This window comes from Agelaius phoeniceus, chromosome 9 (assembly GCF_051311805.1).
Source record: "Agelaius phoeniceus isolate bAgePho1 chromosome 9, bAgePho1.hap1, whole genome shotgun sequence".
NCBI lineage: Eukaryota > Metazoa > Chordata > Aves > Passeriformes > Icteridae > Agelaius > Agelaius phoeniceus.
In genome coordinates this window covers 2,833,159-2,857,077 of record NC_135273.1, presented here as the reverse complement: position 1 = coordinate 2,857,077, position 23,919 = coordinate 2,833,159, and the positions used below count along the sequence as shown (strand labels likewise).

Below are 23,919 nucleotides of genomic sequence, written 5' to 3'. Positions count from 1 at the left end.
ATCTTTGGGATGTCTGCACAGCCCTAAACCTCCATGGGGGAAGAAACATCATTTTAGGCTTTCCCACAAATTTCAGTACTGAGAAGTGAAGATTTTCCAGCAAGATCCTTATATCAAACAGGACATTCTTGACAAGATGTCAGGAAGGTGTCCTGTGCTAAAATCCCTTTAAATCCAACAAATAACCCATTAAATATGTGAGGGGGTCTGGGTTTTTTTACTCCAGACTAGACAATAAGTGCTTTGATCTGTTGCCTCAAATTTCACTGTCTCTCTGAAAACAAAAGAAAGAAAAAAAAGCCACAAATTTTTACATGTCTCACAAGAGGACAGCATTCAACTCAGACTAAAAATTATGAAGTCGTATATTTTTAATATTCCTGTCTAGCCCTCTGCAAACCACAGAACAATGCAACATCCATCATCATAAAAGCTGGGGCAGTAAATTAGGAAGACAGCATATTTGGGGGCATTTTTTAAAGAAAAATAAATATTCCTAATGGGAAACTTGAGAGAAATCATTAAAAATTACTGTGGTATCTATCACAGGAGAATGAAATCAATTAGGTCTTAATCTCCTGTTATTTATGAAGGGAAGAATGAAACAGAGTTTCTTTATTACAGGCATTTTCTGTTAGGTTCTGTTGCACAACTTTGAGCCCCAAACACAGCAAAAACCTCTCAAAAGTAAAACAAATGGGAGTCAAATGTTGGTTTTGTAACAGCAGCTGATGGTGTCAGGTAGAGCAGGCAGCCCATAATTATCCATCTTTCACACAGTTTGACTTGGGCCATTAGATAATTCCATTTAGAGCCCTCAGAGTTGTATTTTTTCACCTCATGACAAACCCCAAAATTAGAGATGTGCTCCCAGCAGCATCACAAGTCCAGGTTTGGCACCACTCAGTGGGGATTGGTTATTAATTCCTCTGGAATTCACTGGAACAGCATTACCCACGGGGAACTCGCGTGGATGGGACATCCAAGCTCTGGGTTACTCCCCAAAAATTGGAAATTTACAAAAAAAAATCTGCCCCTGTCACCAGGGGCTGTGGGGAGCAGGAGGTGGCACTTGGGGACGTGGCTCAGTGGTGGCTTCAGTGGCACTGCTGGGCTCAGGGGCTGGATGGCCTTAGAGGCCTTTCCAACCCCAATAATTCCAGGAACAGGGGCTTGGAGGGCCCCTCTGCTCTGGCTGGGAGAGCTGGGGGTGCTCACCTGAAGAAGGATCCAGGGAAAGCTTAAAACCCTGGCAGGGCCTGAAGGGGCTTCAGGAGAGCTGGAGAGGGACTGGGGACAAGGATGGAGGGACAGGACACAGGGAATGGCTCCCAGTGCCAGAGGGCAGGGGTGGATGGGAGATTGGGAATTGGGAATTGTTCCCAATGGAATTCCCAGAGCAGCTGTGGCTGCCCCTGGATCCCTGGCAGTGCCCAAGGCCAGGCTGGACACTGGGGCTGGGAGCACCTGGGACAGTGGGAGGTGTCCCTGCCATGGCTGGGGTGGCACTGGGTGGGATTTAAGGTCCCTTCCACCCCACCCTGGGGTTTAACCAGAACATTGCTCTTTTCTCATCATTTCTCCCCCAAATCAAGGCAAAATCTGTCTCCAGCCCATTTCCCTGCCTCCCTCTGCAGTGACACAATTTCAGAGGACAACCCAGTTACAAAACCAGACTCCTGTCCTCAATGTGGTTTTTGTTTGACTCCCTGGCCACAGTTATATATCATAATAAATTAAATGACTGCTGAGGGACCTTCCTCCCAGACACCATTATCAGGCAATCAGAAAATTAGCCCACATTCAGACTGGACACAATTCCCCTGACCACCCTTTGGTCAGGATTTTTATTAATCTTCCCCACATCATGGATACAAAGTGCTCACTTTAGGGCACAAAAAGTTCTGGAAAACCACAGAAACATGAAATGGGAATGGATGTCTCTCCATTCAAGCACAGCTGCAAGAGCCCATCAGATGGTGAAACAGCAGATGGCTCAAGCAAAAAGTTGAAGATAAAGTTGTTTCCAAAAAGTTTTTTGCTATTTTATACCAATTTTTCAAGCCAGTTGCAGACTTGAAATAACTCCAGAACCATGGAGCAGCCTCTCTGTGATAGGTGTTTGTACCTTATAATTATATATTAACTAATCTATTATATAGCAACTGAATCTAGTCATGGTAAGATACTGCAGAAAATAAAAGTATTTTAAACATGAAGTCTAAAAATACATCCTGTGATAATATTTTTTTAAATATCCACCAAATTTCTGCAATTAAGAGCTCTTTTACAAATTCCTATCTAGGTAATACCATCCTCAAGCAGTTCATTGCACTGCTCCTATTTTATGCCATTTTGTGTAACTCTGTGTACCATGAGAAAATGGGTGCAGTTTCTTCTCCTTTTTTCTTTTTCTTTTTACTTTTTCATCACTCTGCAGCTGGTAGGGAGATGATACACCTCATTATCTTATTCTTTGGGTCATCTAAAATGAGTATTAAGTCATTCTACCTCCCACAGCTTTGGTACAGAGCCAAGGAGAACTCAGAAAAGTAAAATTCCTGACCTAAAAAAAGGGAGGATGCTTTATATTCTCAACATAAAAATGAGGTTTAATGCAGAACTATGGAGTGGTTTGGGTTGGAAGGGACCTTAAATCCCAGCCAGTGCTACCCCAGCCATGGGCAGAGACACCTTCCACTGTCCCAGGTGCTCCAGGCTGGCCTTGGGCACTGCCAGGGATCCAGGGGCAGCCACAGCTGTACCAGGGAACAATTCCTTCCTAATTCACATGACAAGATTATTCCAATGGTTTTCTCACAGCTAAACTGAAATTGCAAGAGATAAAACCATAACCTCCCAAAACACCTCCAGATGGGGGACAAGTTCCCTTCCAGGACCCAGCCTCATTCTCCATGGGCAGAGGGGCACCACACAATGAGCAGCACAGGCTCCTCTCTCTCTGAGGAGGATTTTGGGCAAGGATTTTTGTGATTTTGGCATAAGTAAACACATATTTAAACCAAATCTTAATAAATATTTCCATGCATGCACTGTTCTCCTCCACCAACAGTAAATTGGATGCATTTTCTGTAGCTTCTTTCATTCTGATCTGGTTTTATGCTCAGGTAAATTTGCACTTCAGTTGAAATGAATGCCCTTTTATTCAAGGGGCTGCAGATGGGGAATGGTCCCAGCTGGGGCTGGGATTTCTCCAAGCCCCATTTCCTGGTGCTGACCTCTGGCCAGGACAGGGGGATCCCACAGGATCCGGCCACATCCCAAAGCAGCAGCGAACTACACAGGCTGCAGTCACAGTGCCTGGAGAAATGTGACCCTGGGGACACCCCTGCGCCCTGCTGGGCTCCAGCAGGGACAAGTGGCCACTCAGAGCTCCTGGGGGGGAATCAGCCACCCCTCAGAGCACACAGGCACTTCTGTCCCTGCAGCCAAAGGGGCAAACACACGAGGCAAGCTGGGTTTGCAGCCCTGGAGCTCTCACTGGGTCAGGCAATGGTTTCCTCTGCAGAGGGCTGCCAGGAACTTTATCCCTGCTTTTGTGTGTTGTTTTCCTTGTAAATCAGGATTTCTGTCCCAGAAAACATTACACTAACGTGACCAGTCCCAGATATCCAACAATAAAACCCCTCCAAAGTCCTACCCAGACATTCTCCTCATCCCTCAGAGCAGCTGAGTAAACTCCAAGATGTAACTAATGGCTTGCATACACATACACAGGAAAATATTTGGGTTTAAATAAATCCCCAGAACACTGGAACCCTCAGTCCTTTACATTACAATGACTTCCAGCCCTTAAGGAGGTTTTCTGTCAGATGAGATTAATGATGGCAGCAAACAAACAAACACCACGTCCTGCACACCTCCAACACCCCATGTGTGCTCCATTTCCACTCCTGCAGGATTCCAGCCCTTTGTGCTTGGGAAGGACAATGCCAAGGCCATGTGCTGACAAGTCCACACAGGCTGTGTGCTATAATGCCCCCAAACCCTCCCAAATCTCCCCCAAACCAGCATTGTTAGAAATCCTCTCGTGTCCCTCCCAAAGGCACAGCACCAACACCCACAGAACTTGAACTCAGTCTGCAAATTTCTCCAACAAGAAGGAAAATTCCAGCTTGACAAGGGTGGGTGACCTCCAATTTTCCTGTTATCTGCTGGCAAATGGGCTCTTTGAAGAGCCTGCAAGGCCAAAGGGAGATCCCACCATTTTTTCCCTAACCCTGAACTTCCTAAAGCTGATGCCTCTTTGTCCAGGGCTATTCCTGGGTGGCTCCTGTTTTCCTGAAATGACATTTTCCTGCACAGTTCATTTTCTGTCACAATGATGGGATTGTGGAGCTGAAATGAATGCCAGAATTGTTTGCTGGATATATTACCAGATAGCTTTTTTCCCTCAAGCCCAGAAAGAGAAATTAGGTTTACAACAGAGATAATTTTTGGTTTTCTGAAGCACAGGTTTTGTACCATGTAAAACATTCCCAGACAGTGATTTGCATCATGCATTTTCCTCACTAGCTTATTTGTACACAAGAAATTCCACCTCAGACTGCCACAGATTTGTCCTGCAGGTTTTAAAAATCACGTTTAGAGAGAATAAAAACATTTGGAAATAAGCCTTTTACAAACCCCGAGGATTTTTTCCTTTTGATTGATGCACTTGGTTCCTTGCTGTGAGCCAGAGGAGGGGAGGATGCAGCAGGTGAATGTTGTACCCTGTCCTCAAGGAGGGAGAGGAAGCCAGGCCAGTGGAGGTGTCATTCCCTGCTCCATGTGATCCATGATGGTGCCAAGGGGTGAAATCCCACCTGAAGCCTGTGCTCCTCTTCCCAGGAAATGCTCACATCATTCATTTCCTCACAAGGAATTTCCTCACCTGGCTGCCATGGTTCCCAGGGAGGATCAGCTCCTCTGCTTGATATTCCCAGCCAGAGAGTGGGAAGCATGTCAAAAACACATATTCATTTACATTGATTTACATATAAATGTAAATCTATGTATGCATGGAGTAGGGACATGCCATGGCTGGTGGATGAACGTTTCTCCCCCTTGAGTCCTCATTCTCTGATTTTTTGACTTCAGGAAAATGCAGCTTTGGTTCATTGTGGGGGTCTTCACAGGGGTCCCAGGACGAGGGAAAAGATGAGAATCTTGACCCCATGTTTCAGAAGGCTGATTTATTATTTTATGATATATATTATATTAAAAGAAAATGATATATTAAAACTATATTAAAAGAATAGAAAAAAATAATTCATCAGAAGGCTTGAAAGGAATAGAAAAGAATGAACAAAAGCTCATGACTCTCAGAGAGTCTGAGCCAGCTGGGCTGTGATTGGCCATTAATTAGAAACAACCAACATGGACCAATTAAAGATGCACCTGTGGCATTCCACAGCAGCAGATAATTATTGTTTTTCTTTTCATCTGAGGCTTCTCAGCTTCTCAGGAGAAAAAATCCTGGCAAAAGGATTTTTCATAAAATATGTCTTCGACAGTTCATCAAGTGACTATGTAGATGAATCAATCTCCCTTGAATTCCTGGGTATCCTGCAGGAGAAATGCCTGATTTCCATGGAAAACACTCTCATTCCCAATGAGGAAGATCCTGGCTCTTCCTCTCTGTCAGAAAAGTGGGAAAGGTTTTGGGGCTCCCTTCTGGTGTCAGTGCCAGCCCAGGGAGTGATTATTTTGCTGTGTCCTCCATGGACACCAAACCCCAAATGTTTTCTCTCCATGCCAGAATATCTTGCTGTGGCTTTAGGGTGAGACTCCAGGCAGGCCTAAGGGCATACACTAAAGCAGGGTGAAATGTAAATAACATTCTTCTGCTTCCCAGATGGTCAGGAAATAATGCAGCTGAGGGTGCAGACCCTGATGAACCAAAGCTGCATTTTCCTGAAGGCAAAAAATCAGAGTGAGGACTCAAGGGGGAGAATGTTCCATTTCTACTGAAATAAAAGAGAATCCGGGCACTGATCGTGTGGGAAATGTCTCTGGCCATAGTGAGCTAGGACAGGAGGAAAGCTTGAAAGAGAATCCTTCTTGGTGTCCCTTTGAAAGAGAATCCTTCTTGGTGTCCCTTTTCTGAGTTCTTCTTGGAGTCATCTGTGGTCCAGCCTTGGCCTGGGTTTCCAGTACAGAATGACTTCCTTGGTTATAAAGGTGTTTCTCAGGGAAAAACACTGGCAGGTCCTTCCTCACTACCTTACCTTCCACATCTTCTCCCAATGGATTGAACTGTTGATGAGTTTTTGAGGAAATCTATCTGGAATATATTTGTTCAACAGATCTCTGTCTCCTCTGTGAGCAAAAATTCCCATCATTATTCCACATTAACTGGGAAGCTGAAACACAAAAAGACAAAATAATCCAACAGAAACAGAGCAAAAAACACCCCAGGTCCCTGTGTCCAGCACAGGTCACCCAGCTGGAGGTTATCCCAGTGGCTCACAAACATCCCTCTTCCAAAAATTCCTGACCTTATATCCCAGGCTGGATTAGGAAAACAAAGCAGAGCCATCAAAGGCCAAATTCCAGCCCCATTCAAACCCCTGCTCAAACTTTGTGCAGCAGAATTTAACACTTGCAGTGATTTTTAGGGGCAGTGGTTTTTTCCCCCATGGGATTTGTGGGTACAAAGGCACGACTTCTCAGGCAGTTTCAATAATTTTGTTTTATTTAACAGCACCAAATAGAAACACAGCGCTTGGATCAATATTATCCTCATGCTTTATTCCATAAATAAACTCCATTGGTTTGTGAGCTGCTTGTTTTTACTTCCAACATGTACAAATAAAGATTTAAATATTTTTTTGGAGGAAACATGACAGCTGGTTTGAGTTCTGCAAGTTTTTGATGCAAACATCCTTCTTGGCACCACTCCTTCATCTGCCATTTCTAGAAACACTTTGTGCTCACAGAAGTGGAGTGAAACGTATGTCACAATGAAAAACGTGGAAAAGTGTTATAAACAAATATTTAAATATTGTTTTTTTAATGGCAGAGCTTGCTAGGTAGTTTCACTCTATGAACAGGAATGGAGTTCTTCAGAAAGCTGAAATATTGGTCCCTTTTGGAATGTTAAGTATTAATGTGAAACTGCTGTTGCTCTGATGATGTGGTAATGCTATTTCAACTGGTTCCTAAACATAACAAATAACAGTTTTCTTCAAGGATTTAACTCACAGGAAATCAATTAATAAAATACTTCAGAGAAATAAGTTTTCCATGTATTATAAACACTAGGCTATTGCTACAGAGAAGTTTGCTTTTTAAAAAAAGATTAAGATAAATAATACCCCTGTAATTCAGTATTTGCATTAAAAATTCTTAAAATTATTTCCTCTGGGTAAACTGACCAAAAGGTGATGCTCTGGAACAGCTGTGCTCCCTTTTAGGCTGTTTTTGATTACATGAAAGTTGCCTTAAAATTTCAATTGAAACATAAATGATCTTTCTTTATACAAAGAGCCAATGATAAGAAAAATACCTCCAGGTAATTGAGATAACAGTTAATTTTATGGCTTATCTAGAAGTCAAAGGCATTCAAGATCCAATTAGGATGATGAGCAAGAGGCTCCTTTGTCACTCTGTGTTTCTGTGGAGGAGCTGGTCCAGTAATTGCTAGAAAAACAAAATGCAAAAATGCTTTAAAATACTGTTAAAATCCATGAGGTGGTAGAAATGTTTAGTGGTACAGGAGGTGAGGTGGAGTTGGCATCCCAGACTTCAAATTCACTGGCTGCATTTGCTCCAGAAGTAACAGGAAATCCTCACCTTTTTAAACATCTCCACACGCAGCCTGTTACTCTGGATGATGATCCGCTTCTGCTTCTCTTCTTGTTTCTTTTTAACCTCAGGTAAATTGTCATAAATCCTGTCAGGAATTCAGAAAGCAGAGTTCATGTCATCCCTGGGGCTCACAAATAATTAATTTTTCCTGTAGGGAATAGTTGCTTTCCATGCAATGCTTGTAATGGGCATCCCTGAGTATTTAAATTTGATTTATGGCATGGGAGTGATAAATTATTAACAGTCATGGTTTGATATGAAATCTGGCTGGTTTCAAATCTTGCTGAAAATTCTAATTCTGGAGTAAAAAAAATTAAGAAAGTGATGGGATCAGGTGATTTCAATACAGTAGATTCTAATGAGCTCAGTGAAGTTGGTTCCAACTTCTAGCAACAAAATTCAAACCAGAATCTGGGCTGTACACTTTGTTGGGTTTTTGGTTTTTTTTTTTTTTGTATTTATGTCACACAATTAGTATCAAGCAATCATTTTCAAGTAATTTTTCTAAAATATAAGAAAACCATCATAATAAGTCTGCAAACTGTTTAGATTTTTTCACTGTCATTAGGAACATGTTTCACCAAGGACAACGCAATCTTTCCATTCTAAAAGTAACAGGAGTTGCCATTAAAAAGGTGATTTCTGATTTTTTCCCATTAAAATCAGTGATAAACTCCAAGGATTTGGAAGAGAAGGCTGCACAGTCCTGGTTTTGCATTGATGCCCTGTGCAGGCTGCCCTAGAGCAGAGACTGGGCAGAGCTAAAGAATAAAGCAGGGATTTATTCAAAGCATCTCCTCCATGGATCCACCTTGGGCAGCACCAGAGCCCAGCCAGGGCTGCACCCAAGATGAACCAAAATGGCCCCAAAATGGACAGCAGGTCACAGGGCTCTGTCCCTGGGATCAGTTCTGCTCCATTTGCATCTTGCAGTTCATTGTCCCATTCCAGCTTTAGCCCCTGCAGTCCCACCCTGCTTGTTTTTCTCTCTCCAGCCCACGGGGTTTGTGCTCCTGGGCTGAGATTTGGATCATTTGTCCTTGGTGCCCAGCTGGAGCAGGAATTGTTTTGTGTCCCTGCTCTGTGCACAGAGCTCAGCATCCCCTGATGTGAGCCCAGACCCACACACTAAAGCAGCACAGAATGGGAAAAATAGAAAAGCCAAAACCTGAGGCATCAGCATGAGCACAAAGCCTGTTTAGTTCTGGGTTCTCTTCATAATATTTTGCAATTCCCAGTTCTTGAAGCAGCCTGTTTTGGCTGATTGCATTTTGGAGAAGACGAATGGGACACATCTGAAAACAAAGATTAATTCCCCACAGTGGCTTCTGCAGCTTCCCTTGCATGAAGTACAATGCAGTTAAAGATGAGATACCACAATCCTCATAATTTTCTGCAATCCCCATCCTCTGTGCCATAATCGGGGGGAAAAAACCCAAAGTGACCTCAATGCTTCCATTTTGGGGTGTTCAACATGAGGGACCTGCTGAGGGTTTGGTTTTCATGCCATGGGTGCCCCATGGTGTTGAAAGGGCAGGGCTGCCCAAATCTAAACTGATAGAGCAGAAAAAAAAATCCATAGACAAACTGAAAGCAGAGGGATTTGTACCTTTTAGATCTCATGTGCATCTCCTTCTCAGGAATGACCCTCTCCTTTGGTTTGAAGAGGTTATCTGGCAGAGAGAAACTAAAGTTAGTACTGGAGGGGTCTGCTTTTACTGAAATCTCAAATGTCATATTTTACTGAGACACAATTTGCCATTTCTGGTTAAAGTTTTGAAGGCTTAAGGCCAGATCCAAATGCCCAAATCTCTCCAAAAGTTCCTCACAGTGTCCTGCAGGCACCCTGGCTGCTCCTCAGTGTGTCAGGAGCCTGCCCTGGTACAGCCATTTCTGATTCAATTTACACCTGTTTTCCAGGGCTGTGGACAATTATCTGAGCTTTAGAAGGAGGAAGATCATATTACTCTTTCCTGATCAAGTATAAAGAGATCTGTGATAATTCCAATCAGCATTTCCCTGGATAGAGGAAAATAATTTCTGATCTGAGCAGTTAGTGGTTCTCAGGAAAAGGTGATTTTTAACACCTTCCTTGCAAAAATGAGTCCTGAATGGGAAGGGAGGATATTTGTACAAGGTGGAAAGCCAAGAAATAAATGAGATTACTGCTGTATCTCTGTATAAAATTCATGGAATCACGAAATTGTTTGGTTGGGAGGGACCATAAAGCTCATCCTGTTCCCACCCCTGCCATGGCAGAGACACCTCCCACTGTCCCAGGCTGCTCCAAGCCCTGTCCAGCCTGGCCTTGGGCACTGCCAGGGATCCAGGGACAGCCACAGCTGCTCTGGCAATTCCATCCCAGCCAGGAATTCCCAATTCCCAATATCCCATCCATCCCTGCCCTCTGGCAGCTTAAAGCCATTCCCTGTGTCCTGTCCCTCCATCCTTGTCCCCAGTCCCTCTGCAGCTCTCCTGGAGCCCCTTCAGGCCCTGCCAGGGGCTCTGAGCTCTCCCTGGAGCCTCTCCAGGCTGAACAATCCCAAGTCTCTCAGCCATTCCCCATAGCAGAGATGTTCCATCCTTCCAATCAAAAGTCAAAGGGAGCTTTGCAGTGGTTTCAGTTCTGAACTGGTGCAGTTTCCAAAGCACAAACTCAGAAAGGAGAGAGGCTCTGAAGCCTCCTCTGCCTCAGGACAGACTTTCCCCCCTCAGCAGTTGTCTACACTTAATCATCCTTGTAAAATCTTCAGTACACACCAGCCACATGCTCGATTTGCTAGGAAAACATCATTTGTCTTTTATTTATTAGTGTTCTAACGCTCATTTGCATGTTGATTCACTTAAAAGGAATAAACACTTGGATGCTACTACTGTCCAAATAACTGAAAGTGCAGGGAGCAGCTTATCTGTGAGACCCAGGGACACCTTCCACTCTCCCAGGTTGCTCCAAGCCCCTTCAGCCTGGCTTTGAATCCTCCAGGGATGGGGCATGCTGACACATGAACATTCCAGATCTTTGTGGAGCCACAAGAACAGGAAAAACCCATCCAGGGATTTGCAGACCCACCTCCTATTCCATGTGCAGCATGATAAACTGATAAAATGTATTTTTCCTGTAAGTCTTAAAGTCAGAGTGGCCTCTATTTTCAATTTCTGGGAAGCACCACAGAGGCTGGGAGCTGTGCTGGTGTTGGTGCTTCCCAACAATCCTGTCCTGCTGGCACAGAAGGGCATCAGACCCATCCCTGCCCAGGAACAAGATATGTGGCTGTGCAGGGCTTTGAAGGGATGGACTCAAAAGAGACTCTGGGGGAAATCCTCCAAGAAAATAAATCCACTTCCCCATGGAGCCATGAGGTTAATTCTCATGGCCAAACATTGCTGCAGCACTTCCCAGCTTGCTATTTACCAGAAGAAAAATCACATGCAATCATAGAGGCTAATCCTTGATGGACTGTAGGATTAGGATTCAAAAGTTAAAGGAGAAATAAATAAAAAAAAATTGCTAGAAATGGGAAAATAAAGTCATGAGTGGATTTAAATAGTTGTTAATCCTTGACATTGAGAAGAATGAGCATTTAAAAGGGGAAAAGCAGCAAACACTCAGAGCTGAAATAACCTCGAGCTCATCCTGGAGACTTAAAGCTCTTTCCTACCAAGCAAAGATCAAATGTAGACAATTCCCCAAGCTGACAGGCCTCTAAATTGTGTTTTAACTGTTCCTTATCAAAGCCCCTTATCAGATTTCATAGCCTTGGATGGCTTTTGGAGCAGGGATTTCAGAGCAGACCTTCAGCATTGCCAGGGATGCACCACAGTTAAATAAAGGTTCAGAGAGGGCTGAGTCCCCTCCTTGGTGTTTTATTCACACCTTGTGAAACTCCTGACTTTCTGGCATTTACAACTGGTCTCACATCTGCACTAAAGCAAGCTGTAAATGAAGGTAAATGGGTTGTCTCTGTAATATATTTTAATTAATGCTAAACTGCACCTCCAAGAGGATGAGTAACTCTCCTGCTTGGGAAGTCAGTAAATATTTAGACAGAGAACAGATGAAATGATTGTGTTGGAACCAGCCCCTGACTTCCTATTTAACACTAAATCACTGGAGCACTTAAAAGAGAAAAACAGTGGCAAAATTTATCAAAGTATACACAATATAGATACATTTTCTTCTAACATGAATGTGAATTCTTAAAGTTTGGTAGGAGCTAAAATGTGACTTTGAGGATGTGTGAAAAGCAAAGCACGGCTGCTGGGGGATCTCTAATTTAACTGAAAAACTGCTCTTTAACTGAACTGAAAAAATAATGCACCAAAAACCCATTTGCCCAGAGAAATCCTCGGATTACAGAACATTTTTTTAAACACTGGGGTTTTTAAAATCAGCAGTCCCCTAGAAAATAAATTAGCCTTGAATCTAAGGTAGACGTGGATGTGATGTTGAGCTCTGCATCACATTTTCCTGGGAATTCATCCAGGGTGTGTAAAGCAAACACCCAGGGGTGCTGCCCAAACTTTGCACATCCCCTGGCAGTGCCTTCCTGCACTGAGCTGCTCCAGCTGCAGCCAGCACAGGAGGTTCTGGTGTTATTGACACAAAATGCAATAATCCTTGAGGTTAAGGGTTCAGGGTGAGGCTGCCTGGGCTCCTGCTCACCCCACAGAAATCCTAAAGCTCAGAAATGCTCCTTGCCCCAAGGGCACCCATAGGAAGGTGGCGTGGAATTTGCAGGCAAGCTCAACAAGGGAAGAGATGAGAATCCTGACTCCATGTTTCAGAAGTCTGGCTGATTTATTAATATAATATAATATAATATAATATAATATAATATAATATAATATAATATAATATAATATAATATATAATTTTATATTATATATAAATAATACTATTATATAATATACTATAATATTATATATTATAATATAGTATAATATTATATAATATTATATATACAGTATAGTATTATATTATTATTTTATATAATAATATATATTATATTATATTATATTATATTATATTATATTATATTATATCATATCATATCATATCATATCATATTATATATAATTTATATTATGTATTATATATTATATATTATATATTGTATATAAATAATACTATTATATAATAATATATAATAAATATTATATAACATTGTTAATACTATTACTATAGTATAATATATTATTATATTATATTATATTATTATTATTTTATATAATATATATTATATTATATTATATTATATTATATTATATTTTGATATATTAAAACTGTACTAAAGAAAGAGAAAGGAGACATCAGAAGTCTAGAAAGGAAAGGAATGAATAATAAAATCTTGTGATTGCTCATAGCCTCGACACAGCTGGACCTGTGATTGGTCATTAATTAAAAACAATTCACACGCTGGGTAAACAGTTCTCCAAATCACATTCCCAAGTAGCAAAACATGGAGAAGCTGAAGCTTCCCAGCTTCTCAGGAGAAAAGATCCTAGTGAAAGGATTTTTTAGAAAATATGTCTGTGACAAGGTGGTTCCCAGGTTTTCCAGCTGTTCAGGTCTCTCCTGCTACTACTGAGACTTCTGACCCTCCTCAATATTTTAGTTTTTCTGGAAAACAGTACTAATATCTCTAAAAAGCTGTAAAGTTGAGAGGTTTATGTAAACATTTTCATATTAGAATAATTTTGGGGATGTTGCTGGAGATTTCAGTCCTCTTTATCCAAATGATACTTAAACATTCATGGATTTTATCCAGAAAAACAAAAATATTGGCATCTCACCTGGCCTTCCTGAATCTTTCCAATGTCATTAGTGCATATAATCCTAAAAAGCATTTTTGTTCCCAAAAATATCAGCTTTTGAATAAGGTGGGGCAGAGTTAATATTAGTTTAATGATATTTTCAAAACTGATCATTCCTCTTCTTAATTCCATTACCTGACTGCAGCTTGGACTTTATTCAGAGCTGCAAGCCAAAAAAGCCAAAAGAATGGGTGGCACTCTTAGAAGTTTGAATGGGGAAAAGAGAACTGGGAAATGACCTAAAATAAATGAGTGTGGTGGTGTTTTCAGGAGTCTCAGGACAAGAGAAGAGACGAGGATTTTGACTCTGTGTTTCAGAAGGCTGATTTATTATTTTATTATATATATTATATTAAAAGAAAATTATATATTAAAACTATACTAAAATAATAGAAGAAAGGATTTCATCAGAAGGCTAGCAAGGAAATGAATGGAAAAATAATAAAATTTTGTGACTGAGCAGAGTCTCCGAGACAGCTGGACTGTGATTGGCCATTAATTAGAAAAAACTAACAAGGACTAATCAAAGATGCACCTGTTGCATTCCACAGCAGCAGATAATCACTGTTTACATTTTGTTCCTGAGGCCTCTCAGCTTCTCAGGAGAAAAAATCCTAACAAAAAGATTTTTCATAAAATGTGTCTGTGACAAATGACTCAAACAAAGTCCCAGCTGAGCACCAATGTGAAGGCACAGGAATACACCTGAGTGGCTGCAGGATTATTGCAAATTCTCTGATTGCCACCTTCCCCTTCCTCACTCCAAATAAAAACCTCCCTGGCACAGGGCTGCTGGAGAAACCCACCCCTGGAAAACCCAAACAAACAGCAATCCAAAAAAACTTTTGGGGAAGGTTTAGAAGTAGGACTGAGGGGATTTGAATTGTTTCTAAGATATTATTAAATATTGAGGGCTTGGGTGCAAACCCAGAGGAGCTCAGCAGGCTCCACAGGGGGGTTGAAGGGTAACCTTCAACTCCTATGGCCAATCCCAAAGAACAACCAACCCCATAAAGGACAGGAAAAGGAAAGGTGGGAAAAAACCCCAAAGGTGCCGGAGAAATTGTGTGAAACCTCCCCAAGTCCCTGTGCACACCAAGATCACAGGGCTGTTCATTCTGCAGATTTAAAGGCCCATAAACAGCTGGTAGTCCTGTCACTGCAGTAATTACATTACAGTTTTGGAGATTTAAATGCAGTTATTTGAACATTGTTTCTATTCAGCTCGTCACAGTGGGATCCCTAATTTGTTCGACACAGTCAACAGCAGAGTTGTCTATCTTGGACTAATTAGCACTCTCAAAATTTAGCAGTGCCCATTACCCAGCACAAAGGCTGCCTGGGAGTTCTGAGCAGGTTCTGTGCCTTCAAAGAGCTCTGGTGATGATAAAATCTCGTGCAGGATAAACATTTTCATTTTCCTCAGATTACTTTCAGCGTTTTGTAAAACCCCCGCTCGTGAAGGACAATTAAAAACTGGTAAACAACTTGGGGTTTTCAGGATGGGAAGGTAAATGGGAACTGCACAGATGTTGGTATTTATATGGAAATTATGCTGAATGCCAATTATTTCTTTCTCCTACAAGAAACTGAAGTTGCAACAACACTGTCAAAACACAGGGAAACCCTGCTAGTCAATAATTTCATGTTATCAATAAAGATGTTTTAGGCTGATAGAATAATTTCTCTGGGAGAGATAAAAATCTCTGCAGCTCTTTGCTTTGGGTGTAAATTATTTTATTGGAATCCAAGTTGCAAGAGCAGAGAGAAGCACATGTACCAAACTTATTTCAGAGAGAGGTGAATGCAGCAAACTGCTCAAAACACCTTGGGCTGCAGTTAAAGCCCCATTTCCACCTGAATAAAAGCAGGCACCCACCCCTCCCCACCCTGGGTACTGAGAATTTCAGGCTTTCTGTACTGACCCCCAGGAGAACACTGCATTTGACCTGAGGCCGTGGAGAAGGCTTCCAAAATGGAGTAACAGAACTGAGATTCTGAGTGTGTAGTTTGAGATCACACACCTGTGATATCACACACTTCTATCCACACTCCACACCCACATTCCCAGTTCCATCATTCCCTTTTGGAAGCCTCTCCACAGCCTCAGGTCAATGCAGAGCTCTCCTGGGGGTCAGAGCCTGCCAGCACAGAAAGTCTGGAATTCTCAGCAGCCAGGGCTCCAACAAGAGCCCTCTGTAGTGCAGCCTACAGGGCTGTGCTTCACCCAGAGATTTGGATTTCCAGCATAACTCCAGTTCTGCTTCAATTACACACATGTGACATTCTGTCATTATAAAAATATTAAGGTCTCACAAACAGAAAACCACACTACATGAAGGCAGATGAGTTACAGAAACCAAAGATTCTCTCTAGACAAATTTACCATTAATGACCAACCATTAAAAGATGGAAATAGTCATTAACTTCAATAATTAATGAATATATTTCAATATTATGATTTTATTACTCATTAAACAAGCATAAAGATTAAAATTTCATTATAATTTGAGGAGAAATAGGTTTAGCCTTTCATATTTTGTTTCATAAATTATTTTCAGAGTGGTTTGGGGGATTTTCAATGATGTTCAGACAGAAGTGGGAGATTTTTGCCACTTCCTCTAAGAAAGATGACAAACTCCTGGTCTGCTGCTGGCAGAGCTCTCAGAATCCTCCCACTGCACAGCCCTGAGAGATCTGATTCCAGGTAAATTAACTTGGATCATGGAAATGGTGGATTAATTCTCTTGAGCCTTTAAGATAGAATTCATGCTTTGTGCCATGTTTCCTTTATGTGTCTTTAGCTCTCACTATAAAAACCCAGTAGGGCTCTGATTAGGACAGACCACTGGAAACTGGAATTCTCCAGGAAACTCCAAGAGCCCTGAAATGGGGCTGCACCCACCTCTCCTGCACTCACCCTCATTCTCCAGGGAGCCATAAACCTCTTTGTGTTTCCCCAGGTTGAGGACATCAAATATTCCCTTTCCTGCATCCTCCAGGTGTCTTTGTTAGCTTGTTTAATCCTTTCAATTAATTTACTTTTCACTAGAATAATGTATCTTCAAGCAGCCACAGATTTAAAACCAAGATGTAAAGATGAATGCCAATCAATCAAATAAATCTTTGTTCTTTAGTCAACTGAGTTAATTAACATCCAGATGGCAATTAAAAAGAAAATAAAAGAAAAAGAAAAGCAATTTGTTTAACATCTTGAGCTTAGATAACATTTACAGAGGTGCTGTGCGGGCTGTGAGGGAGAGAAGGGTTTCCCTCACTGGGTGCTGAGGCTGTTTGCCACAACCTAATCATGTTAAATTAGGAAATCACAGAGTTTGCATGCCTTGATTTAGCAGGGCAGGGCAGACCAGAGCTCTTCCCCAGCTCTGGGATTTCTGACAGAAGTGGCAAATCCACACCTGCAACTGGGACTCCTGTCCCAAATCCCTCCTGCCTCCCTGCTGTCACCTCTGTCCCCAGACTGATCATTCTGTGAGCTGGGAGAGGATGAAATGTCATTTTTGCCATCACCCCACAACCAGCGGCAGCTGCACCGTGCTGAAGAACACAGCTGCATGTGACAGGGACAAAAAGCCCCCAAGGAGCTGCCACAGAGCAGGAAACTCCTCATCCCCACTAACCCTTCTCTGAGCTGCTGGGAATTCCTGCCAGGAGCATCTGCACAGATGCTGGAGTGTCACTGACATCTTTTCTGGAAAATCCCTTCACCAGGATTTCTTCTCCTGGGAAGCTGAGAAGGCTCAGAGAAAAATGAAAACAATAATTGTCTGCTTGCTTCTCCTGTGTTTTACTGCTTTGGAATGTGGTTTGGAGATTGTTTATCCAACAGGTGATTATTTGATTGTGTTCATGTGATTTGTTTTTATTCAATGACTAATCAAAGTCCAGCTGTATCAGGACTCTGGAAGAAGTCATGAGTTTTTAATCAGTATCTTGTTAAGCCTTCTCTAAGTATCCATTTCCTATTCTTTAGTATAGTTTTAGTATAGCATTCTTTAATATAGTATAAGTACATAAAATAATAAATTAGCCTGCTAAGAACATGGAGTCAGATTCATCATTTCCTTCCTGCCATGGGGGACCCTGAAAATACCACACTGGAGAGTGAACCAGGAACAGCAGCTCTCCCGTTCCTCCCCAAATTCAATTTGGAAATTCCATCCAGGACTTCCAAAGGCAGCCAAGGACCTGCTGCTGCTCCCAACTCACCACTGAGAGGGTCAGGGATGGTGAATTGCCTCTTCTTGCTGGAGGTGGAGGTGGAGAACTTGCGAGCCCGAGCTCGGGGGGTGCCTGGGGGAGCCTCCCTGTGCTGGGCCCTCCTCAGCTGCACCATGAGCTCCAGCCTCTTCAGCCTCTGCTGGGAGCGGGAGATGAACTGGGGGTTGTGGAGCTCCAGGGCTTCCTGCAGGAGACAGAGAAGCTGCTTTATGCCCTTGTGATTCAAAGGGAGGAAAATGTGTGGTGGGCGTAGGGCTGAGTTTGGTTAGAGGTTGCTAAAGTGGTGAAAATGAGTCTGGGTTTGGGTTGGGAGGGACTTTAAAGCTCATCCCACCCCAGCCATGGGACACCTTCCACTGTCCCAGGCTGCTCCAAGCCCTGTCCAACCTGGCCCTGGGCACTGCCAGGGATCTAGGGGCAGCCACAGCTGCTCTTCACAGCAAGCCAGGAATTCCCTCCTTCCCAATATCCCCTCCGTCCCTGTCCTCGGGCACTGGGAAGCCATTCCCCCTTGTCCTGTCAAGCTTACACATTTCTATGTTTCAAATTACATATTTCTACGTCCAAATTCAAGTTCTTGATGTTTTGCCTGTTTCCTTTTCTCACCCTATCACCGAAGCAACTCGTCACTGGCAGTTCACAAACTTTCCTGTTTATTTAGATTGTCAGATCTCTCCATGGCTGATCCAGAAAGAAAACACTTCCCAGTCAAAGGCTGCTTCAACATTTAGGAATGTCTTAGGACAGAAGAAAGGAGCAGAGATGGGTCTGCAACATGTGCAGGAGGAAATGGCAGGGAAGTCCATCAGGCAGGTACCACCTGGGCCATGTCCACGCCTACAGCTGGTGCTGGAAGTGCCAGGCACTTGGGAAACTGTGAATGCGTAAATTCCCAAACTCTTAACAAGTTCCCCCACAGGAACAGCAGCTGCAGCTCAAAACAAGGAGCCTGGACAACCAAGCAAGTTCTGGCAGTGGATACAAACTGCCAAAACTTCACTGGAAAGGGAAAAATCAAAGAATGTGAACTTCTGCCCTTAACAAGTTCCCAGGAAGCAAACACCATCCATGGCGGGAAAGGGGAGAAAAGGGAAAAAGGGGGAAAAAAAAGAAAAATAAGCAGGACAAAAGAGAAAAAGGGAAAAAAAATGATGCTTTACCCGCAGTGTCCATGGAGCTGCTGGAGTTTTCTCCTGCTCGGAGTGGGGTTCTGGCCAGGTGAGCAGGTTTTTCTCCCAGGCCACACCTGGAGAGTGGGCCCTGGGTAGTGTCACCCTGGACAGGGGCACCCTGGACAGTGGCACCCTGGACAGTGGCACCCTGGACAGGGGCACCCTGGACAGGGGCACCCTCCAGCCTTGCTTGTCCTGTGCCTCGAGCTCCTCTGCTCTGTCCCTCGGAGCAGGGAATTCGTAATTGCCTTGGAGAGATTTAAAAGTTCGTTAGGAGCGCATGGCTAATTTTTTATTGGGTTCTCCACCTCATTAGACAGAGAGGGCAGTTCCTGAAATAAGAAAGCCAGGCTGTTATTAATAGGCCTCATTAGGCAGAAGAGGTCAGATCTAATGGTGGCTGCCCTGTGACACCCAGAGTGTCTCTCACATTATCCAGACCTCACAGGGAAGGAAATCACAATTAAAACTCTGAGACACTCAGCTCTCTTTGCTGGTGCTTCCCAAAATCTGCACCATGGAAAGCCAGGGATATCTTGCTGTGACCTGCAGTTAGAGTTCATTCCAATTTATTGCAGAAAATACCAGATTGTTATGGGCTTTAACCACAAATCATTTCCCTTTCACCACACTGAGCCTTTCATCAGCACCACTGTTTTTGGTTTTTTTCCTTTGTTTTTAATCCAGTTTGCTTTTGGTCATTCCTACAGATCCATTAGCCAGTGGAAAAGCTCCATTAAAAAAAAATAATCAACAAAAGGTTATTGTGCATTATAGGGCATTATTATGAAAGCTGTCAATTCACATTGAGAAAAAGAGATTATTTTTTATGCTCATAATTAAGTTTTAATGCTCACTGACTGATACTCCCTGCACAAATTAGGACCAAAAGAGGCTGTGTGCTCAAAAATCAGATTCTCATTCAGAGGACAGAACGAATCCAAAATAACAAAGGAACTTCGGAAGGGCTCCATATGAACTGTTTGAAAAGTCACACTGGATGGAGTGCTCCTTCCTTGCCAAATAATTTGATTTCTAGAACTAAATATCTGGGAATAAAGCCCGTTACTGTTTCATTTCAATTTTTGGTTACAATAAACTTAAAATATTTTCCTCTTTATGACATATTGTACATATTATATTGTACTTAAAAAAACATATTAAAAAGATCTGTGTTGGGTACATTTGCCTTATAAAAGCCTGAACTGTATTTCCTCCCTAACACTGTTCTCACCAACATTTTGGAATAAACCTTGAAACCTGTGAACATGAAATTAAATTCCTCCCTAAGCCAGGTTTAGAGGTGTGGATTAAGTTGGGCTTTGCCAGATCTCAGTGGATGCTTCACTTTTGTAAAACAAAGTTGCTTTCAGTTCGGGGAATGCCACGATTTAACTTCAGGCACTGAAAACAGCATTTGGGCTTCCAAATGTGTGACATTCAGTAGCTTTATGCCCAGTGATGACAAATTTTGCCTACCTGCCTGCAAAACAATTCTCTTCAGAAAACACAGCTGTAAGAAAAAAAGGTTCTATCACCATTACAACATTTTTCGGGAATAAGTTTCTCACAAACATATGGATACTAAACACAAATTAATCTCAGTTGTCTTTTGCAAAAATACCTGGTGCATGAATACAGCTGCTGGTGTCATCTGCATTTTAGCTGTGAGAATTAATGTTGGAAGTAAGACATCCCACACACAGCTGAACCCAAAGAAATTATGTTTTACACTCTGAAATCTTATTAATAGTCATAGTTCAGGTTGTTGTGTCAAAAAAAAAGAAGGTTGAAGGAGTGAAAAAAAGGTATCAGAACAAGGTTGTAAAAATAACCTCACTGGTATTACTTGGTTAGGCTGGGGCTGCTTGACTTTGCTATTTTAATGCATTTTCAAGATTTTCTTGGGAATCTAAGCCTATCTTGGTAATTTTAATCTTGTTTTCTATGAACCATAGCAATGTATACAGTCAGATCAGCTGATTGATCTCTCACCAGATGACTCACGCTCAGCACTTAAAGCTGGACAAAAATGGCCTGACTTTCCATTATTTCACTTTTTTTCTCTGAGACTGATCTCATCTTATTATTGAAACCATATTCCTGACAACCACAGTAGGATTTGTACCTTACTTTTTAGGAGCTGCTTTTGCCTGTGAACATTTTCTTCCCAGAGGATTCCTGATGATGCCTTTATGTTGCATGTGCTGCTGGAGACAGACATTTTTGGTTTCAGGACAGCCTGTGCTTGGATCTCTTTGGGTTTGGAGGTGTCTTTGGAGGGATCTGCCCTGTTGGATGAGCCATCAGGAGCAGCAGCAATGGTTTCTCTGGAGGCTGCAACTGGAAGGGAGCCAGGGGTTGTTGTGCTGCTCCTCTTCCTGCTTCCCAACAGCATTGGTGTTCCTGAGAAAAACAGAAAAACAATCCTATAACGTGGAATTTTTTTTTTCCTCAGCCCTCTAATCCATGTGATTCTTATTGGCATGGCAGGATCCTGGAGTTTTAGGGGCTGAGCAATGCTCTTCTCATCAAAAACTGCAATGGCAAAGTGTTGTACAAGTTGGACCTTTTGGGTGCTGGTTCCTGCTGTGGCTTTGAGCCAGAATGGGGCACTGGAAATGTTGGGGGTGGGAGATGCTTCTGAGGCAACCACTCCACTGGAGAGGGGTCAAAACCATGATCCCAAAACTTCTTAGGCCTTGGTTTTCATCAGAGCCACCACTGAACCCATAACAATGATTTTGATGAGGTTTAAACAATTTCAAATCCTAGGATCCTGGAACACTTCCAGTTGAAATGTATCTTAAAGAACATCCAGTGCCACCCCCTGCCATGGGCAGGGACACCTTCCACTGTCCCAGGCTGCTCCAAGCCCTGTCCAGCCTGGCCTTGGGCACTGCCAGGGATCCAGGGGCAGCCATAGCTTCTCCCTACCCTACTAGGGAACAATTCCTTCCCAAAATCCCATCTCTCCCTGTCCTCTGGCAGTGAAAAGCCATTCCTCTTGTCCTGTCCTTCCAGGCCATTGTAATGATTCCTTCACCTTTCTTGTCTTTTTAAAAGCAGATTTTACACAATTCTTTCTCTGCTGACTCTTTGCCATGTCCAGGTTGAGGACAGAGTGAGGATTAGAAGTGTTTTTCTCCTTTGAGCCAATTCATGGCAAAGGTGAGATGGCACTGCAGGAATTTAAGGAATTTGTAAAGAATTTGTGGATGTGGCACTTGGGGACATGGGTTAGTGATGGGCAGTGCTGGGGTGATGGTTGGACTCGATGATCTTGAAGGGTTTTTCCAACCTAAATAATTCTGTGTTTCTGCGTTTGACACTTCCTTATCTCAGAGTCACTCACTAAAATCAGATCCTGCCTTGTAGGGAGTTTGCAGTTCACTTTCCCAATCCTTAATCCACTCACAGTAGATAAGAAATATTCTTTTCCACAAAATGATGATCTCCTATGCAATTTAGTGACCTGACTGACCCATGTCTCTTTTTGACTCTGCAGTATTTCTGAGAAAATCAGAGGCATTAAGATACAGCATTTACTGGTTTTCCCTTTCCCTGCAGATCAGAGCTTGGAGCTCAGAACCACAGAATTGTTTAGGTTGGCAAAGCCCTCTGAGATCATCGACTCCAACCACAACATCTTGAGCTCCTTCCTGTCACTGCCCATGCAGTGAGAAGGAGTCAGCTCCTCAGGGGATCCTCCAGTGAGGGATCCCTGAAGATCAGCACAAACAGAAAAAAACCAAACCTTGTTTTTAATTAAATTCATTGAGATGAACCCCATCCAAAGTTTCAGAGCCTTACAGAAAATCTGGTCAAAGCAAGGGGGTGCACACAGAGCTCCTAAACTCTGGGGTAGCATCCAAGCTCTCCTGCTCTCTGACAGAACTTATTTTTCTCTGTGCTTTTCATACATTGCAAATATCTCCCTTATCTTTTGTCACAACCAAGCTCTTTTCTCAGATGGAAATAGTTTTGATGCAAATGCTCTCAAGAAACTGGACAGACTCATTTCTGTGCATCCCCTCAGAGCTCTTGCATATCCATGGACCTGTTCACCGATCAGTCCCATTCCTGCAGTCACACAAAAATGTCTTATAGCACAAAGAGGGGGGAAAAACCACTGGGACAGATTAATGGGGTCATGGGCTCAAAGGGTGGCTGTGGGAGGAGGTAGGAACAAGCAGTGGGGTAGGAGAAGATGAAGAAAGCAGCAGGTAGCACTGAGTGACTGCAGAGCAGCAGGGGAGGAAACCCTTTCACTCAGGCAGCCAAGAAATCAGATGGATAGAGGGGAAAAAAGGAGGGGAGCTAAGCCACAGGAAGAACCTGAATGGAAAACAGATTATCTCATTAAATCACCTTTTAAATTAAAATAGTTTACTGGCCAGCAGTAAACAGAGAAGAGAAGAAAGAGGAAAGAAGGAAAGAGTTTCTGCTCATCCATGGCAGCATCACAGTGGGAGATAATTTGCCTTCATATCAAGAAATGGTCTGTGCAGCAAATGTGTGTTGTGAAGCCAAACAGCTTCACTGTCAAATTGCTCCAGGCAATGCTGTGTCCCCAGGAGGGGCTGTTTGCTGCTGCTGGGCTCCCCAAAATCAGCAGGAGTCATCAGGGGGGTCAGAATGGGCTGTAAGGGAGAAGGGTAAAACAGTGGAGACCAGAGTGAGGGAAGGAGGAGGCTCCAAGTCACATCTCTCTAACTCAGAATATTGATCTGAACACAAGAAAGAAGAGCTGCCTGGAGTATTCACACCCCATTTCCTCCTAACTACCAGACTAGCTCTCCATGGATATTGGCTTCCAAGTGTAAGTACAGCAACCTTCAAGAATGGACAATTAAGCTCCAGGAAATTTCTTACACGT

General features: G+C 42.7%; 1 protein-coding gene across 2 annotated transcripts in view; it reads right to left on the bottom strand.

Moving 5' to 3' along the window:
* Nucleotides 1-6,675: 6,675 nt before the first annotated feature.
* Nucleotides 6,676-23,919, bottom strand: part of C9H10orf90 (chromosome 9 C10orf90 homolog) — a 63,399-nt gene continuing 46,155 nt past the window's right edge. For both annotated transcript variants that reach the window (XM_077182776.1, XM_077182777.1), the window contains exons 4-9: nucleotides 21,174-21,446; nucleotides 19,029-19,288; nucleotides 17,857-18,052; nucleotides 9,422-9,485; nucleotides 7,798-7,897; nucleotides 6,676-7,644 (exon numbers count right to left, since the gene is read on the bottom strand). In XM_077182776.1, coding sequence (XP_077038891.1) covers nucleotides 7,606-7,644; nucleotides 7,798-7,897; nucleotides 9,422-9,485; nucleotides 17,857-18,052; nucleotides 19,029-19,288; nucleotides 21,174-21,446 — 932 coding nt within the window. In that variant the 3' untranslated portion in view covers nucleotides 6,676-7,605. The remainder of the gene's footprint in view (nucleotides 7,645-7,797; nucleotides 7,898-9,421; nucleotides 9,486-17,856; nucleotides 18,053-19,028; nucleotides 19,289-21,173; nucleotides 21,447-23,919) is intronic.